We start from the raw sequence: 19,709 nt of genomic DNA on the forward strand, positions 1-19,709 counted from the left end.
ATGCCTACCATTTGCATAGGCACAGCCTCTGATTCGGAATAAAACCAGACTTCACAGTATCACAAACATGATAGCAGTACAGAGTTAGATGTCAAGAGGTGCATTAGAAACAACTTAAGAGCATTCAGTTACACTGATATGATATGCCTTTGCATCAAGTTTCCTTAGCTGATCCAAAAAAAACCTACATGCTTCCCTCCTAAGCAGAATCTTTGAATGCTTATAAAGAAATCTAGGAGCATGGGAGTTGTTTTGTTTGACTGGCAAGAAAAAAACAGTAAAAACTGAAAGCTGTTTCTGTCAATCACTGTGCAGCACTATTTTCTTCAGATTAAAGCCCCCTACTATGGAAAAGTATGAGTTGTACAGTTTAAAGTCTGGAAACTACCACAGAGAGCAACAAGCCATAAAAATCTGGTTGATTTTCCTGTGCCTGTCCTATGAGAGAAGTAGAAAGTACGTGAATGGAATGGACCCTTTTAACAGTTTTGTGTAGGGCTTTAAGATACGTACGTATGTAGATAATTGTACCCTATACACAATTCACATATACTGTTTATATAATATATCCTATACCTACATTAATACTGGATTATGGATCTATAGCTATATATCTAAATACATAGAGAGATATCTGTAATAAATTTTCCAGGGTAGCCTGACATCTTAAAGTGGTTCTATGTCATGTCCTATTTCTTCAGGCAGCAAAAAATCCCAAGAGTTTTCAGGCATTGCTAGAGCTGTGACCTCATAAACTTCATACTAAGTTCTCCAGTTGCACAATTTTACTGTTTTCTTGTGAGCTCCTCATAGGGTCCTTCATATAAAAACAAGTATAAAGCACCTCTTCTCCAGTAGGAGGTTTCCAATATAGGCTTAGTAATACTGACAATCATGCCACATTCATTTTATAAGCATCCTCTCAGCCTAAACACTGTAAAATTGGGAATTCTTGAACTTTCCGCCGTCCCTATAGAATATATTATGTTTTCAGTACGCTACACATCCATACCCTTAGATTCAAATTCAAATTATTCCACAAAAATTCGTATTTAAAAGGAAAAACTGTTTTTGTAATAACTGAAAGAAATAATGCTATCAGAATTATAATCAGTCAGCTTTTTGCAAACTAGCATCTAGTGTCCCATGACAATGGCTTGGTAGCCAAAACACAACAGATTTCTTACCCAAAAAGAAGTTCTGCAGCTCAGATGTCCAGCACTTAAAGCTTTATTTAATAAATATGAATGACAAAACATGACTATGCAAACAATATATTACATCAAGAACAAATTCGAAAGTACTACTTAAAACTTCGCTAATTCCACCACTTACCTAATTATTGTGCAGCTTTGTGGAATTTGTTTACTCAGTGAAAACTGATATAGATTAATTTTACTTGATTATATAGTACACATTAAGCCACACACAAAAAGAATTCTAGTTATTTTTGCTACATAACAGCACAGGAAAAAAGCAGTTAAACAAAGTCATTTTCTGGTTTTCAAGTCAACCAATGAAGCTTGAAAAACAAGCTTTTGGTAATGTTAATTCCAGGCCAGAAGGTTTTCTTACTTTTTCCTGCTCCAACAGTTGGTATAACAGTGATTGGCTCTCCTCCTCAAGTTTTCCTATGTTTAACTACTGATGTTAACTGTGCTAGGGCTGATCAAACACTGTTTGTGCTCTTTAGCTTGCCACAAAATCCAACTTTGCTTTTAGCTTCACAAAGAACATTTTTAGCAAAAACCCACCTCTTACATGATCAACTGCATGTCTGTCTCAACTCTGTATTACCTGTGAATGATTCCTTTGCCATGCAAATACTCCAGGGCTGATACAATTTCAGCAGTATAAAACCTTGTACAGGTCTCATCAAATGAGCCAATTTTGCGTATATACTTTAGCAGCTCTCCATTTTTGGCATAGCTAAGTCCAAAATCTGAATGTAACTTAGTTAAGGTTTATCTTTAAGCCACTCTAAAACAAAAATGCCCACAATCTTATTCCAAAGAGAAGAATACTACTAAAAATACATGAACAACAGGGAAGTTGGTTAATTTGAAACTTTACAAATAGCAAGCCCAAGCAATTTAACTATATCAACAACTTAGGCCATGGGTCCAAATTTCTTAGCATAGCAAAAACTACATAAAGTGTTAACTTCACAGTTTTTCCAGAGAGTGACCTGGATAATTCATTTAAATGACATACAAAATTGTCCTCAGAGTTGCTTACAGTAATAACTGATAGTAGTTAAAAATTGTCCCATCACCTGGAAAGTACCAGAGCAAGTGTTTACCATACAAAAGAGGCCCTGTGAGCTCATACTGTATGATATGTAGAGCTTGCCAGCACTATTAGCAGCCTTTGGGAAAACCAGAAAACTACTTACTGACCTCAGAAATAGACTGATTTATACCTTTATGCTTGGGACAGCCAATTCCAAGCAGAAGGTTTAAGAGGAAGTTCACATAATTAACATTTTCTTAAAAAAAAAAACCAAAAAAAAAAAAAACCCCAAAAAACAACTGCCAAGCAATGCGCTTCCAGGATGAAACTGCACTTCACAATTACTGCTAGAGAGAGCTGGGAAAACAGCAGCCCAAACAGAGGATTCACATTATTCTATAAGCACCTTCATCTTTACATCAAAATTTTAATAATAGCTCTAATTGTAGAAATGAAACTAGTAGGAAATATTAGCTGACTACCCCCATTTTGAATGCAGGAATTACTGTGTTTTACTACAGAAGACAGATGGATATACACAGACACATATATACATCAGGAATAAAACACTTCTGAAACACTTCTCATACATCCAACATCCTCCATCCATCCTTTTAGAATTTTCAAATTATTTTTGAACTTGAATTGTTACAAGTCACCCTTCACAATTTCCCACATGGACAATTTGTTTAATTGCTCACCCATGTCTCACAAGACCCTTGATCTTCTCTTTGAGAGGACCCACTCATTCAATCTGCTTAATTTCTGTAAAAAGCATGACTACAAAAATTGCATCACATACATTAGGATATTTTAAATACCTCAAGTTACCTCCATCATTTTCATCAGACCATTTTTCAAGGAATCAAAACTGGGCATTGTTATTACTCTTAAGAAAGTGTTACAGCAAGTTTTAATATGCAAAGGATACATAGCTTTTCATCATCTTGAAAGGTGAAGTAGAGTTTCACAAAAAAAGGGTGATCCAGACGGGACATTACATCTCTCTCTCGTGTCACATATGGTACCTTGTTTTCTTTTATGATGTGACGTTTTTCTAGAATTTTAACTTAATGAAAAAAAGAGAGAGTAAAAATGCAAGAGGTACAAGTAAATGAAGCCCATCTTGTTTTGGAGTTTTTTGGTTACATTTAATTAACATAAAACCATTAATTCTGTTCCTTCAACAGGTGTTTTGTAACTGGACTACACTGATACTATATTTTCAAAAAAAATCATGTTAAAGGAGTCAATACTTACTGGCATATTCTCTAGAACTTGCCAATTCTCGAGCCAAGACAACCTGTTGTCAGAGGAAAGAAAACATATTGTAACTGGCCACTAAACACATGCACGAACATTGATCTTTCAGTAAGTATTTGGAACACAGCAAAATATTTAAGCATGTGTTCATATTATGCTGGCTACAGCAAGACTTCTGCAGAAACTCAGTTCAGCTGACCAATGTTTGTTTTACCAAAAGAGTTACACATCTAAGTGTAAATACTGATTTTTTTTCCCAGAAGAATTCTGAAGATTGTAATGTAAGTCACAAATTTTCCTAAAGGGGGAAACAAAAAGCAACAAGTACCCTGAGGAATACTTATAAAAACAATTGTCACAGTACTTTCCTTAATACAGATGGCAAAGATTGAAAGATAAATTTTATACAAATGAGCAAAAGTAAGAAGTGAGACAGAACTTTTCAACTCTTTACAGTTTGTTAAGAAAAAGATTTAAATAAAAGGAACAGAAAATTTCCAATTAGTAGAAGCAAGGGATGAAATTTCAGGCAAGCAGGTTTACATTTTTAAAGAGAAATGCTTTTGGAGGAACACAAGGCACATTTTCAAGACAGAACTCTATAAAAGGTCATTTTAGAGACAATCTGAAGTCTTCTTGCATGAACGCAACCAATAACCTTGTAACAACAGATGAGTACCATTCTTTGTTTTTCTCATTTTAAGTTTATATCCATTTCAACACCTTGCTAAAAATCTCAACTTCATACTATTTTTTTTCATCACTGCTCCAGGCTTGCTTCTAATCCCTCGCAAAATCAGTTATAACAGAGTACTCCAAAATATTACTACACACACCTGATGCTAAATGTTAGGTATTTAGGAAATCTAAATATGGCATTTTGTCAGATGAAAGAAGTGTATGCAGTTGCACTCTTTAGTACTAGAAAATTGACCTCAGTTCAGTAGTAACAGGCAGCCTTAACTTTCTTTAAAATTTCATCTCCTAAAACCACATTGACATTTACAGTATTTGATCAATGAAAATTTCTACTAGAAATGTTACAAACAACCAGTCTGTTAACATCTATGTCTCTGCATAAGGAATTTTTCAGATCCTTCTGTGTACACACATAACACTAGATAAGATGTGCAGCTGAATGACAATGTTGTGAACTTTTCTAATTTTTGTAGCTAGGTTTCATTAACCACATCTACCATGAAAGCTTCTGAAAGCAGGTCAGTTTAAAAGGCAGTTATTAAATAAAACCCCACATATGCAGAGACCAAACTCAGATGGCAGAAGGTATCAGCTGACATAGATGAAAATATATCTTGGCAAATTAAGCTAAGGACTGACTCTCCTCCAGTCCTGTACTGTATCCAACTTTTTACCACTGTATTTCACAGGTATTACCCACATACATTGATACTGAGCAGCTGTGTTCTAAGTACACTGAGCACTTACCTGATAGCAGGAGTACTTTGGTACCCTCAAGCTCCTTCTCACCCATCAGATCTGAGCACACCATGTATCTTAATTTCCTCCTAACTAATAATCCAGAAAACAACAGTAGATATGCACAGAAAACAAACAGAAAACCCCTCAGACGTACTAATACAATGCCTCTGTTATCAGGGGCCTGAATCTTATCCACCCTATGAGAAGAAGTAATATCAATACGGAATGTAAATTCTATACAAAGAAATGGGACATTAACTGGATAGCTTAAAAAAAAAGCTATAAAAACTAACAGAAAAACAAAAGCATTCACAGAACATGTAAATGTGTAAGTTGTAAATTCAGACAACAGCAAGGTAAGAAATGTAGTTAAACATCCCAAATCAAAGGAAGTGGAGAGGAAGGCGAGACAGGTACAGCAGAGAACCCTCAGAGGCTACAAAGCAGAAATAACTGTCAACATACCTGGCATACATCATGACCAAGCCCCACTCTAAATTTAAACAAATACTTCAGGCTGCTAGAGATTAAATCTGCATTTAAGAACTGGTTTTGGTCAGACAATCATACTTCCTTAGAGTTCCTGTTTTTAAGAAATGCCACATTTATAGGTGGAGACAAAACCAAGGTGGAATATATATGTACCCTACCCACCATATTGAAGGAGGTGAGCTATGCAACATGCTTCCTCAATCATGTGAATAACAATTTTTCCACCAATAAGAGATATTACTCTAAGAGAAGCCTGAAGCTGTCTACAAAGCAAGTAGATTCTCATTAATTTAAAAGTGCAGACCAAAAAGTAGAAGACCATGTATTTGTGTGTTCATTTATATCAGGCATGGGTCCAAGAAGTTGCAGCTGCAGAAGATGCCACAAAATTGGAGAGGGCTCTGAAGAAAAACCCTGAAGCCACACCATGTGTCTCTCCGTTGAATTTAAAATGCAGCCCTGGCATTAGGTAAGAGCTTGTGGTAGCTCTTAAAAGAAGTCCAAGAAAATGGAATATACTTGTTACGACCATGAAGAAAATACTTCTTTAATCTAAAGCTGTCACTGGATATATGGTAATTTGAGGGCGCCTATTTTTTGAGATAAACACCTTTTAGTTAGAATATCGATGAGGATCTTGGGGAGTACAGTCAGATCTCTGGGTCTACAACTGTGTTTATTATGAACAAGTCATACTTTTTAACAAGATGTTTTGATGACAACACAAAGATACATGCCCCACAGATCAAATGCTCTGAAGTTGATACTTCAGAGGATTGTGCTGCCGTCCAGTGAGACAGGTAGCAGAGTGCTGGACAAAGTTAATTCAGAGTCTGGGCTAAGCCCTATGAATTTCTCTACCTACACAGAACATGGCATTAACTTTCAGAGACCAAAAGCAGAAATGAAAAGTGTACTACTGAAGCAAAGTGTCCTGGTATACCCAAACCACTTTTGGATGTTTTAGGGAAACCTGCAAATTGCACTAACTACGTGTAATTTGCGCAAACTGCGTGAGCGCAAATTACTCTTGGCAAGTACTATAGGCCTGCATCCTAAACACTGCAGTAGGCTGTACTGGAAGAACCAGAAATCCCCAATCTGTTGTTAGAGACCTACAACCAAAAATTGTACACAACAAGTATCATATGAAATAGATACAGAAATGTTACTGTCTTACAACTGGGAAACTACCAAATCATCAAATGAAAGTATTAAATGCTTCATGGATTCATTAAGGTAACACTTAAGTAATTCATTTTTGTGCAATGCCGTGGATGTAAGAAACAAACCATTTAAGGCTACTGAACACAAACATACTGACTGTGACTTACTAAATCCTCAAGGACCAGGGGCTGAGTAACAACACCAGAGAAGTATCAGCGTTCTTTCTTTTGAAAGCATCTGGCAGTACCTCCTGCCATAGACAGGACATCACAGTTTTTACTACAAGCTCCTAGAACAGTTCCAATCCTTTATATCAAACTTTTTACATAACCTTTTCTGGCTATCACACTTACATTAGAAAGCAATGTTGATTAAACATCCAGCCATCAAGTCGTTAGGATACAACAGGATTTCTGATCAATTTAAGAGGAGCTTAAAAAAAATTGCTACCCATATTTAGGATGACACTTAATTTTAATAGTTAAGCTTAAATCCACTAAGTGCTATTCATTTACTCTTCAAGCTGTTCTCTCCATATTTCAATATCATCAATCTTACACAACAAATTTTCAAGTTTATCTAAGATATCTGTCACTTCTGATAAAAAGTAAAGTTACCGTTGAAAAAGATCCTTCACCAAGAATTTTCCCAAATTTGAAATCATCAGGTCGTTTTTTTCGAGGCTGTGGAGGCTGCTGTCCTGTATGTTGCTGCAAGGAGTTTGAATCAGATCCTGATTCAGGTGCTGTACCCTCCATGTTAGATCCCTGTCTGCTGCCACAAGCGGAAATGACAGGTGGAGTGCTGGAATCTGCTTGGTTCCTCACCATTGAAGGGGACGAACAGGAGCATAAGACCACGCTTGACTGGATTGGAACAGCATCGTACTGAAAAAAGAAAATTAAACTATTATTCTCATACCTGACATAATTACCATGCACAACTATATTTTATTTCCATACAAGGATCATAAAAATTCTTCTCTGAAAGGGTTATCATTAAAAATCTCTTTAGGAGGGAGTAAAATATTTATGTTGGAAATGGCAACAATTTGATAAATAACTCTTTTCAATTTCAATTTGATAAATAACTCTTTTTAGGTCATGCTGTCATACAGCCCGAGGTCAAAACATCTGAACACTTTAATTCAAGAATGCTTTTTTTGAACTCAAAAAAATGCTCCTAACACCAAGTTATCAAATTTCATGGCATCTTCTCCTATGAATAACATGACCTTAAAGTTCTAGTCATACAATAAACACCAGTATGTACTGGTAACACTAGTTCAGAGATACAAGTTACAATGAATTCTAAATGAACATGTTGAAAACTTTAATGGAGACATTCTTATTTAAAGGACACATTCTTATTTTTTTACTCAGAATTTCAATTTCTCTGGTGATATTTCCTTTTAGTACACACTGGGAAAGGACATAACATAAAAAGGAAGATCAGGTGGAGGGTTTAATAATCAGCAACACCTAAAACTTTTTTTGAAGAATGCTCTGGTTCATGACCTTTTAAAACAAGGGAGATTGCACTACTTAAATTTTACATATGGCCACATAAAGACAATCCAACTGCAAAACAAAAAGAACAGATATAGATAGCCCAGAAAACAGCAAATACAAGAAGACACACTCCTAAAACTGATTAATGTAATATACAAAGCAAATTGTCATTTGGTACCCTTTTATCAATTTTCCCTAAGTAAGATCAAGGAACCTTGTGAAGTTGCTTTCTGCCCCTTTTGGTAATACACCACAATTAGTCTGTCAGGGACTGCTTCTGATGTTTTACTTGAAACTGGCCAGAAAACACAAACAGATAGGAGAGCTCTGCTAAGCTACCACTGACCAAAAAAAAAAATAGTATGTAAACAGAGGAAATATTTAAGAAAGTTAACACCATTTTTTAAATCTCCATATTCTAACATACATCCAGCAGAATTAAACTATGCCTTAATGAAAATCACCAAATCACCTAATCTCAAAACAGATGTATTGTACAACCATGTCAGAGAGTCTATATCATACATCATGTTACCAAATTAAAAATTACTTCTAACAAAAAAATTTTTTTACCTCATGCATTTCAATTCAAAACCGTTTTCTGCATTTTTGTCAGAAACCACCTTGGAAGGGAATTGGACTGGCACTCACTCTTAAGGAACCTAGCTCCCAAATAAGCGATTCCTCATTTGGCTGTGCTCTGTGCAGTAGAGAAAAGCTGCCTTTATTTACTGCTAAAACTGATACTATTATTACACACATACACATTAAAATTTATGTGCTGTAGGTCACAGTTCCTTTTATGCCTTATATACATATATTTTAGCTGACACCTTCTGCAGACTAACTATTGTCCCCAGAATTTTCATATTCCACATGAATCACCTCTCCTTCAGACAGCTACTCACACAGCAGCATGTCTAAAGATACACACTAGCTAGAATTAAAAACAGATTATACCTTTTCCCATCAAGATTGCAGCAAGACTGACACAAGCATGAGTGCACAGCAACTGAAGTGATGCCAGTATAAAAACCATCCCATTAAATGAAATACAGTAAACAAAACACACATACACAGACTAAATATCGGGATCTAAATTATGAACTGGCTCCAGTCACAAATGAGGTTTTACAGGTAAATAAAGCAGTAACATTGCGGGAGGGTCTGATTAGATTCTGCAGCTAGCAAGATCACCTAGAAAAAGCAAACAAGCAAGAAGAACATCCATCACAAAAGCATCAGAGCACTGAGAAAGGGAGAAAAAGGTGCTGGATGCAGTGTTTCATTACACAGCAGCTGAAACTAAGTCACAATGAACATCAAGTATAGAAAAATCCTGAGGGAAGAGACAGGAGTAATGGACTTCGTAGGAAAAGGTTATTTTCGGCCAGGGTATAACATCAATTAGTCCCCTGACTTTCTCAAAGGAAAGTCAAGATTAAGAACAAGGAGGACAGAGAAACATGCAATAGATTTAAAAGGATCAGTTACCTAAGAACTGAACTATGCAACTAGGTCTACACCTCAACGTTTATTGAAAAATGTAATTCCTACACTCGCCTTTTCACACTCCATATATTCTTCTTTAGTATTTTGTCCTGCATTATTTACCTTCTCAGTTTTATTTTAAAAGGCTCCAAAAAACCATGTCTGCAGAAAGCATATATGCCTCTACATATAGGTTTTCACATATGCCTAAAACAGAATACAGGCCAGCTTATCTAATGTAACCCTGTACCATACTCTTTTGTAAAAATCAGACTTTAGATCCTTCTTCTACCAGATGCAGACATTTTATTAGTGAGAAACAAAGTCACTAACTGAAATTTAAAATGTTCTAAACTGCATCTGCAATCTCAGAAGCTTGAGGATTCTCTCCTTCTAGAAACTATTAACATTTCTCTGCTGGCAGCCAGTGAAAGCACAGATCCTCACATGGCAACAACAGACTGACCTATTGCATGTCATGTATCACCATAGACCATATTGATAACCACTTATCTAGTAATTCTGTCTCTTTAAAAACTAGTCTCTAACACTACTTTTCCAAACCTTAAGGGTTCTTTTCATTTACTTTCATATAGAACTAGTTTCATTCTTAGTACAACATACTTGAATTTGAAAACCTTTCAAGGAAGAAAACACCAAATCTGCTGAATATATGTGGCATTACAGATCAACAGTCATTTCAACATCTCTATCGAGTAGTTTTCACTAAATAACTAGAAACAGTATTCATTCTATTTATACATGAAGTACTAATACTGTTCTTTTCCCCACCAGTCTGCAAACAGTAGAAATAAACTAAGTAAACTGGAATCAATGCAAAAAGCCCACTAGATAGGAAAAATGTGATCCTTTCTTCCCCGCCACCCAAAAGGACTCATACCTTTTCCCTCTGCAATTCAGCATTTTGACAATTGCACTATCACTACAACTATTGATGTATTTATATGCACATACCACACTTCTCTAAAGCAACCACCACTACAACTGCCATCTCCACTAGCTTTTTCCCACCACAAAACCTGCAACACTATTTTCCTGAGACCATTCTATCAACACTGACAGCAGAAACTTCCAATATAATATCCTTTACTTCTGTATTAAGTGACATGATGCTGAACACTGAATATGACTGAGAACATCTTTGCTATTGCTGAAATTCCAATAGCAAGATCTATTACAAAGAAAATCAGTATGAACAGGATCCTGACCTCTCAGGTGTCTGATAACACTGAGTCTGACTGCTGACTATTACAGAATCTCAAGCTGCATTAAGACATCGGGCAGACGTGATCATAGAACCTTTTCCATCTAACTACTTATAAAGCTAATTTTTTTGGAAGCCGACCTTGGTAACAGAAAGTATTTTTCACACAAAGCAACATGACCTTTAAACCACAACTGGTACATTTGTTTTCATTATAAATAATGCTAATGCAACTATAAGCTACAAGATTGGCACAACCCAAGATTCTCCTAAAGGCAGTTTAAGTTAGACAGGTTTGGCCTGAGCTATTTTGTAAACTGTTTTGACCTTGTCATGTAAGCCAAAAGTTCTGAAAGTGAAATTTATTTTGTATTGCTTACAATTTAAACATTGACAACCTAGAGGTCTAAAGTGAAAAAAACTAAAAGCTAAGCAGTTATATTTAATATATTCTTTTCATGGCACGGTGGTGTTTCAGAGGGTTGACAAAGATGCACCAACTGCATGTGACACACATATCTGAAAAAGAGCATCTGAAGGGATAAAGGAATAATTAACAGATATTACACACAGCTTTTCCACTGGCCTCCTCACCCCTCATATCCCACAATTAAAATGTTAACCTTCTCTATGTTCTCCAATTGTGACAGTCTCCAGTTCAAAGGTTACTATGTAACACACCCTGAGAGCTCCAGCATATTCCAAAGAAAAAGCAACTGATCAGGTCAGATACTTAGATGGGCCTGAATATATGTCCTCAAACTATCATAGTACCTAAAATGAGACTTCAGGCAAAAGCAGTGTAGTTCAGGTACAAGAAACTGAAGATACAAACCCACTGACTCAGAGTAACAAAATCCAACTGAAGGCCTCACATTTCAGTGCAGAGAGCACAGTACAGTTTGCACCAATAAATACCAATCCCATATAGGAGCTGTTTGCAGGAAATGTAATGACTATTGTGGGACCCTTACTAATATTTAACACTAGTTTTCCTTTCATAAATTCTGTTGCTGCATGAGAGTGAAGCATCCTCAATGAAGAAAACCCAGAGCAATAACAGATAGTGTGCTTTCATAAACTGCAGTAAACATCAGTTCTCAGACCTTATATGCTCATGTCTATTTATGCTCTGTATGTCTGTCTAAAAATGGATTGCCAGACTTTCTGCTAAGTGACCAACAGCACCCTCTTTCTATTAACCAATTGTACATGTATCTGTATAGAGAGAAATATAGTGACTAATGAAAATCCATTGTGTGCCACTTTCTCTTTATATACACTTTGAATATGCTTAGAAGTTTGTCAGATAATCTCAAGAATTCAACAGTACATCTATCTGCCAAGATTATTATTGCCTTTAAGTAATTAAAATACTAGGCTAAAGAGAAAAAAATGTTCACTAGAAAAGGTCACTAGATGCTATCAGTCTGTCTTTTTACTGTAACATAAAATCAAGCATGTAATGAACAGGACAAAACTCACAGTAAGCCAAGTCTCAGAAGTACTTTGACTGCATCAGACAGCTTGTTAACTGTTCACCCACTGAACAGGTTAACTTTGACACCAAAATATACACAGCCATATTAAAACATCACAGTAATTGGGAGGTATTTAAAGACATGTACTCTGCTCACACTTTCAGCTTGACAGAAGTTCAGCAGGACTTCTAAGAGCAAACACTACTCCAAAAAAAAAAAAAAAAAAAAAGACAGGACACACTTTCCTATACATTTATTTGAAGACAATAGCAATAGTAAGTCTAGTAAGTCAAACTGCAGCAAAGAAACCCCACTCTATGTATAAGTTATTTGTAGACATTTAAGAAGCATTGACCTCAAACATTAATCTTGTGATCTCATGTAGCTGTGGTTTGCACTTATGTTGCATAGAGCTGCATCAGCGCTCTTTCAAACCTCATCATCAAATGGCATGCAAAAGATTACTGTAGAGAACTTAAAATTTAGCACATAAGCCAACAAACTGCTCCTTTAACACCACATGACTTGAAGAAACTGATTTTCGCAGTCAGCAAAACAGTCTGAAGCCAAACAATTTGTCACAATCTATACTTTGATCAAGGTTCATAAATGGTTACCTACTACTACATTTAAATGAACATATTAAAACCTCATAGTTCAATTATAAAAACTATTTTAACACAAATTCATTTTGCAAGAGAATTGTAAGTCATATCTATCTACGGTGAAGTTTTTTGATCTCAGAAGTTGCCACATGAAAAAACTGTTGTTTAAAGAGTATTTTTATGAATTAACCATGCAAATTTCAAAAGCATTAGGCTGCATAAAAGGAGTGGGTTTTTTTGTTCTTGTCCAGACAGACTGCTATACTAACTGATTAAAGAAGTCTAGGCTCTAACCCACCGAAGCAACTACGCTCACCTTCATGCCCAGTATCATTTGAAATCTCTCTAATGCTGAAAGGTAAGCACTCATTGAAGTACTGCATAAAACTGTTTCCCCCAAAAATCTTCTTAACAAAATATCTTGACAGAAATAACCATAATTTTAAAAAAACGATAAAAGACCTTTAAAAACCATGTCCTGGTAATACATTTCAAGAATAAACACTGTACAAATTAATGGAAGGAGAAAGCTTGAAAGCTTCAAGGTTTCCCCTATTCAAACATACTATTTTACCAAAAATGGCTGGTACCTCTGCAGTAGTGGCAAACAGAAGTACTGTTTGTCTACTGCCATTTCTTGCTTTGAGCAAGAAAATCCACAACACAGTTCATCCCTAAGTGAGTAATGACGATATCAGCTTCATATTATATTAGCAAAAATACAGCCAAGAGGTTCAATGCTTTGGAAGCACAGAGAACACCTCTACATTCTTAGACTGTTTTGGCCTTTAGGGAATAAAGGTATTTTATCCACAAGACCACTTTCACTTCCAGAGAAATTAATTTTTCACATACCAAGTAATGCTGATCCAAAATTTTAGTTTATGCAAATGCCCTTCTCTAAATTTGACAACGTTACATATAGTGGTATTTCTTGCCACTGACTTCCACTTCTAATTCAAAAATCAGGTAGGGATTAAAGCTAATGAAAGGATTTATAAGAACCTGCATATCAGCCAGTTACCCTCTAACCTCCTCTACTGCTAAGCAAAGCATTAAATTCCAATCATCTTCAGAGACACACTATTTAAGGCCTCCTTCCACTGCCTAGTACTTCAAAACAAATCAGAAACAGGAAACCACTCAAATCTCCAAGAACCTAAAGTCAGCCTACAGCCCAAACAGCTATCATGTAAACAAACCACTGAGAATTAATTTAACATAAACAAATCTAGGCTAGCTCACAAGAAAACAAAAGCCATCTGTGATCACAATAGTCTGGATCTTAGGATACACCACCAGCTATCTCACAAGGCACACTGATAATCAGGTGCTGCACGGCATAGATGGGGCTCAGGCTAGCAAACACAAACGGCTTCCTATGCCAGGCTCCTTGCTAGCAACTATAGGAGGCAAAGAGAACAGCTTGGGGTGAAGAACAGAGAAGCATACGCACCAAGGTGGCAGAATACAGATGGAACGTATGTACAAAGAACTATGGCACAGTCAAGAAATGTAAATTCCTGCATGATTACTAAAGAACCAAACACTGAATTTAGTATTTTTTCAGAAGAATGCACTTTAAGCAAGTTAATCTTTGCAATTTTTCACCATAAAGAATTATAAAATTTTTGCAAGTGAAGTATTTACAGCTTGTCTTTCAAAGCAGAAATCAATTTTCAAGTTCAATATTTAACCACACAGCAAACCACTTATTTCCTACAGCAATTTTGATTTGAATTCATATGGCATGAAAAGTAAGATTCTAGACCAAACAGCTAGCTTTGTGTATTTTGTCTACAGTCCTTTCAGGTGCTTTAGATTGCAGTAAGTTTCTACAAGCTTACCTGAAAATAAGATGTCAGAAGGGGAAGTGGGGAAGTGCTTCTTCCACTTTTTTCCTTCTTTATTATATATACATAATCTAACCTGGCCACTTGCAAAGAAAGTTTATCCATTTGAAATACCAGAAACAATAATTCCTTGGCATCATACATATTCTTTGGAAAGCTCTAGTATGAGGAACATGGAAAAGGATATTATCTTTCAAACACAGTGTTTTCTAAATTAAGGTCACTCACGTATTTTCTGAATGCCATAAACGTGCTAGTTCTACACCAATCTGTATAGCTTTTCTTGACAAATACATATATAAAAATACAAGTTTTCTGTTAAAAAACAGGTATTACTAAAATATTTCACATACTCACAGACCAAATTTATTTTTATTACTTTGCCAACTAACTACATTTTTCAGTCTAACAAAGTGATTGTGCCCCTGGTTTCATGACTTCTGTACAAAAATTCCTTCAAGTACCTCAGTAGTCAGCATCCCTTTCCAAGATTTTCTGGCAATGCTGCCTTCTAACTGATCTGGTTTAGGAAAGTGCAATGAGTGTGAGCCTTCAGGGTATCTTACAACATCCAGCTACAGTAATCTACCTGTAGAGTTTCAAGAGCTAAATTAAATTTTACTTCTGGCACTGTAATAGATCAATAACCCAAAGAAAAATGTATTAAAAAGCCTACCCACATAGTAGAATCATTGTTTAGAACATCCCTATTATACTCAGATTATCCTGCGGATCATGTTCTTTCCACTAACTCTAAGAACTTTTAATGTTTGAAATATGAATGCATATAAAACTGCTCCTCTTAAAACTTCTGATTTTTCCACCTTTGAGCATCCTTTCAACATCCCTGTTTTCTATTCCTGCAGCCTGCTTTGGTAAGGGATTTGATGCCTAAAACATCTACTGAAAACTTATCCCAGTTAAAAGCCCATATATGAGTGATAAAGACTAGTCATGGCTTTATTATGAAAAGAAGAGAACATTAAATACACAGGCTTGAAGGGGTTTTTTCCTACATATGTATCAGGAAATTTTACACCTACAAATAACTACAAACAGAACTCTTAACATAGTGTAATCTAATTCGTAACATAGATGCAAAATTTACACTATGTAAGCTCTGTGAACCCAGTTCTTTGTAGTTCATATTAGTTCTACTGGGGGAATAAAAAGAAGCTATCAATTTTGTTCAGCCAGTCCATGACTACACTATAGGCTTTATCAGGTCAGGAACACTGGTAGAATCTAGTAACTGCTAGTGCAGCTGAACAGTCCAGTGAAGATGTTGCTGCAAATGAAGATGTTAATTACCATACTTCCAGACTCCTCATTTTGAGAGGAAGGGCACTTCTTGGTTTGAGACCCAATATACTCACAATAAGATTAACAGCAAATAACTAAAACCAGACTGGAATCTGCAACTAAAGCTGCACTAAAATACTTTCCTTCTTAGAAGTACAACTCCCTCCTTATGACACGTCTTCAGAAAATAATGGAACATTTTAGGAATTGTCTGTGCATACAGAAATACAGAAAACTGTTTTGGCAGAAAATTGCTAGAACGTTCCTTTCAAAGCTGTGCTCTGTTCACACCTCCCCTCCCTAATCCCTCTTATGCATTTATAATTCAGTCATCATGGAACTCATTATATGTCATTAACTCCATCACATAAACATTAACAGTAACTTGCTCAGTCTCAGAAATACTGGATTTCCCATATTTGATATCCTCTGAATTACAAAAAGGTTAAGTGAATTGAGCCACCTGTATCTGGTACTGCCTGTCAGTACACTCACCTAACCAGGAAAATATTAAATAGAATGGAAGAGAAGGAATTAGAAAGAATTATCCTGACAAAATACCCTAATTTTTACCTAAATAGTCATCAGTTGCAGTCTTAATTTTTCCCCTCTATACATGTTTTTCTTATGGGCAAGGACCTAAACTGTATATAGAAAAGGAACAGAAAGGCAAGTACTTTTGAGAAAAAAAAAAAGTGAAAAAAACAAGAGCAGAAACTCAAAGGGAAGCATACTCTCTGTTTAAGAGTCCAAGTAAACAGAAGTCATCTCTGATCTAAGAAGAAGCTTTATAGAGCTGCATCAACTAGCAAGAAAGCAAAACTAATTCTTTTAATAATCAAAAATTGGTTTATCTCATAGTCCTTTAATGTAGCATTTATGTGCTCTATAGAGTTATTCACACAGGACTTCTCATCTTCAGTCAATAAATGATTTTGCGTAATACCCTGATGAAAAAAATCACTGAGCATGAAGAGGAGAGCACACTGAAACAGCATGTCAAGAATCAACAGTGCTGTGCTATTCTCCACAGAAAACCCTCCTTAGCCTATTCCAACTGATGAAAAGGTTTTAAGTGTTGCAGAATGAAGCTTGGCAACTTGCAATTGACAGAACACAAGACCCAAAAGCACAGCAGCATGCACATGAGGATAAGGAACATATCCAGGTAGGTTTGCCAACACGAGTGAAAGCTGATGATTATTTTCCTTTTCGTGAGGGAACGTCTACGCTAACTGAACCGTATAACTTACAATACAAAAGAAAATTTACCATTACCACCTCTGTATACCATCTACAACTCCATCTTCTAGATATCTCACTGCATACAAAGCGAGTTTACGCTGTCAGACTAAAGTAAACAACTCCACTTGAAACGGCGTCCTACCGTGACCCTTGCGATCTTCCTCACGCGGTTGTTCCTACTACAAAAGAAATCGATTATAGAGTGACAGGCAGCCCCTACAGAGCAACAACACCTGATCTCCCGTAGGGAAACGGCCCGGCATAGCCACGCCAACGCCCCGTACCGGAACCGAAAACGGAGGTCCGCGAGAGGCCGCGGTGCGGCCCCTTCACTATCGGCCTCACCTCCTCCCGCGAACGGGCCACGCTCGGGGAAGAACGGAACCTTCCCGCGAGACCCGCGGCGAACCAGGAGCGGGGGGCGGAAGGACCGCGAGCAGCAGCCACAAGAGTGGCCCCACGGGCGGCAGCGCCCGCTCACCCGCCCCGTTCCAGCGGGTGCAGGAGGCGGGGCCGTTCGCGAAAGCCCACCGCGACCCCACCGCCGCCAGAGCGCTGGGCACGGACGGCCACCTCGCACAGGCCGGCCCTCACGCCCGGGCCTACTTATTTCCCCAGCACCCTGAGGGCCGCGGCCCCGGGCAGACTCACCAAGGGGCTGCCGGTGCTGGCCATGGCCCGCGGGCCGCTCCCCGTGCCCAGACTCACCAGGGGGCTGCCAGTGCTGGCCATGGCCCACCGGGACCTCTCCCCACCCGTTCCGCGCCAGGCGCTCGGCCCAACCTGAGCCAATGGGGCTCCCGCGTCCCCCGCCCCTGACGTCACCACAACAATCCCCCCACCGTAGGCGGGCTTTCCGCGCACTGCGCTCGCTCATTGGTGGCGATAGCTGTTACTCACACTCGGGCCCGGCCAGAGCGTCCCCCGGCAGCCTCAGCGCCCGAGCCGAAGAGGGGATGCGCAGTTGTGGGATGACGCCCCCAGGAAGCTGCGTATGCTGAGGGCGGAAGAGGGAGGGGCGGCCGGCCGCGCCTCCGCGGTGTGTGGCGGCCGGGTCCGTGCTGCGGCGCCGTGCGAGCGGGGGACGGCGGCAGCGCGGCGGGCGGGACTGCCGCGCCCTCCGCGCAGCTCGGAGCTCGGGGCGTCTTAAATGCAGTTCCAGTGCGGGTATTCGCTCCTGAGAACCCGCCTCGTCTGCGTAACGCCCGCGGTGCCGTGCCCGTTCGGACAGGCTGTTTCCCTGCGGCCCGGTCGAGCCCGCGGTGCCCGTTAACGGCTTTCTGTCAGCCGCCGGCCGCGGGGCCCGGGAGGAACGGGCCAGCGATGCACGACGCTGCAGCGAGCAAATTGAGTTTGTCAAGGAATTCCTAGAATTGTGAGGGATTACTCAAAAGGATGAGGCAGGAAAAGGCCATCTAGTTTACTGAACATCAGAATCTACACAATACAGATATTTAGCTTCCAATGGGGGTGGCGTGTGGTAATCGCCGTGTCCCAGGGCTGATCCACTTTTTTCAGAAAGATTTTTTTAAGAAGCCAGCCTAAATCAGCTTTCCTGTATGACAGTTTTCTCATCCTTCTAATAGGATGTGAGAGCTACAGGGTACCAGAATTTACATAATGAATTAATTGTTACTGCAAATAAATGCTATTTTAACATGTAATGACATACAGAATTGGAGAACGGCATCTAGTACTTATTTCATTCTTCATGTAACAAATGAGGATGCAGTTGAATAGGTATATCCAAGTCTAGGCATGGTGCCTTCAGGAAGATGTGAGGCAGTTGGATCGAGGGAAGGAAACGCTGCCTGTGGTGGGAGACGCGGAGGAACCGTCCGGGATCCGCCAGCAGGGGGCGGCCACGCGCCGAGGGGCATCGTGCTGGGAGGGGGACACTGCCCCGGGGATGGGGACACTGCCCCGGGGATGCCTTGTCAAAACTAATCTGTGCTCTCACCAGAGAGACAAGGGAAGCACTCCAAAGAGTAAGGAATGAATGTATGTGACTGTGTATATAGATGTGTCAGCTAGTTCGGATGTATGTGTACACATCTCAGCATGCTTGCTAAAACTGTTGAGCCCATTAAATCTAAGAGATGCAACTAAGACTCCAGAAATCTGCTTGGTAGATTATTAATCATATATAGGATTTTCTGTGTCTAGGGCAGAAAGTAAACCTCCAGAGATTCAGCTCACAAAGGCTGCACCTGCTGTGCAGATAGGCAAAGGACTCATGAATTCTGGAGAAATAATAGAAGCTCTGGAGAGGCAGTGGACCTGGCCTATACTGTGATTAAGTAAAGGTCATTTGTGCTGTTCTTATTTTTCACCTTTTTTTCCATTAAATCAGCCCAGCCACTTAACCTTGAAATAAATTTTTGTTAAAGCAGTACATGAGG

At 38.5% G+C, this 19,709-nt stretch overlaps 1 protein-coding gene across 6 annotated transcripts in view; it reads right to left on the reverse strand.

Annotated features, from left to right (window-relative positions):
- The window catches only part of PDPK1 (3-phosphoinositide dependent protein kinase 1), a 31,930-nt gene extending 13,630 nt beyond the window's left edge, over positions 1-18,300 (reverse strand). Inside the window, exons 1-5 of one of the 6 annotated variants that reach the window (XM_039732604.1) lie at positions 18,208-18,300; positions 7,212-7,481; positions 3,493-3,535; positions 3,164-3,301; positions 1,798-1,942 (exon numbers count right to left, since the gene is read on the reverse strand). In XM_039732604.1, coding sequence (XP_039588538.1) covers positions 1,798-1,942; positions 3,164-3,301; positions 3,493-3,535; positions 7,212-7,424 — 539 coding nt within the window. In that variant the 5' untranslated portion in view covers positions 7,425-7,481; positions 18,208-18,300. Of the gene's footprint in view, positions 1-1,797; positions 1,943-3,163; positions 3,302-3,492; positions 3,536-7,211; positions 7,482-17,652; positions 17,719-17,958; positions 18,140-18,207 lie in introns of those variants that run through there. The other 5 variants (XM_039732606.1, XM_039732603.1, XM_039732605.1 and 2 more) reach the window with 5 other exon arrangements.
- Positions 18,301-19,709: the final 1,409 nt, after the last annotated feature.

Source organism: Passer montanus, unplaced genomic scaffold, assembly GCF_014805655.1.
Source record: "Passer montanus isolate IOZ18808 unplaced genomic scaffold, ASM1480565v1 scaffold8, whole genome shotgun sequence".
Lineage (NCBI taxonomy): Eukaryota > Metazoa > Chordata > Aves > Passeriformes > Passeridae > Passer > Passer montanus.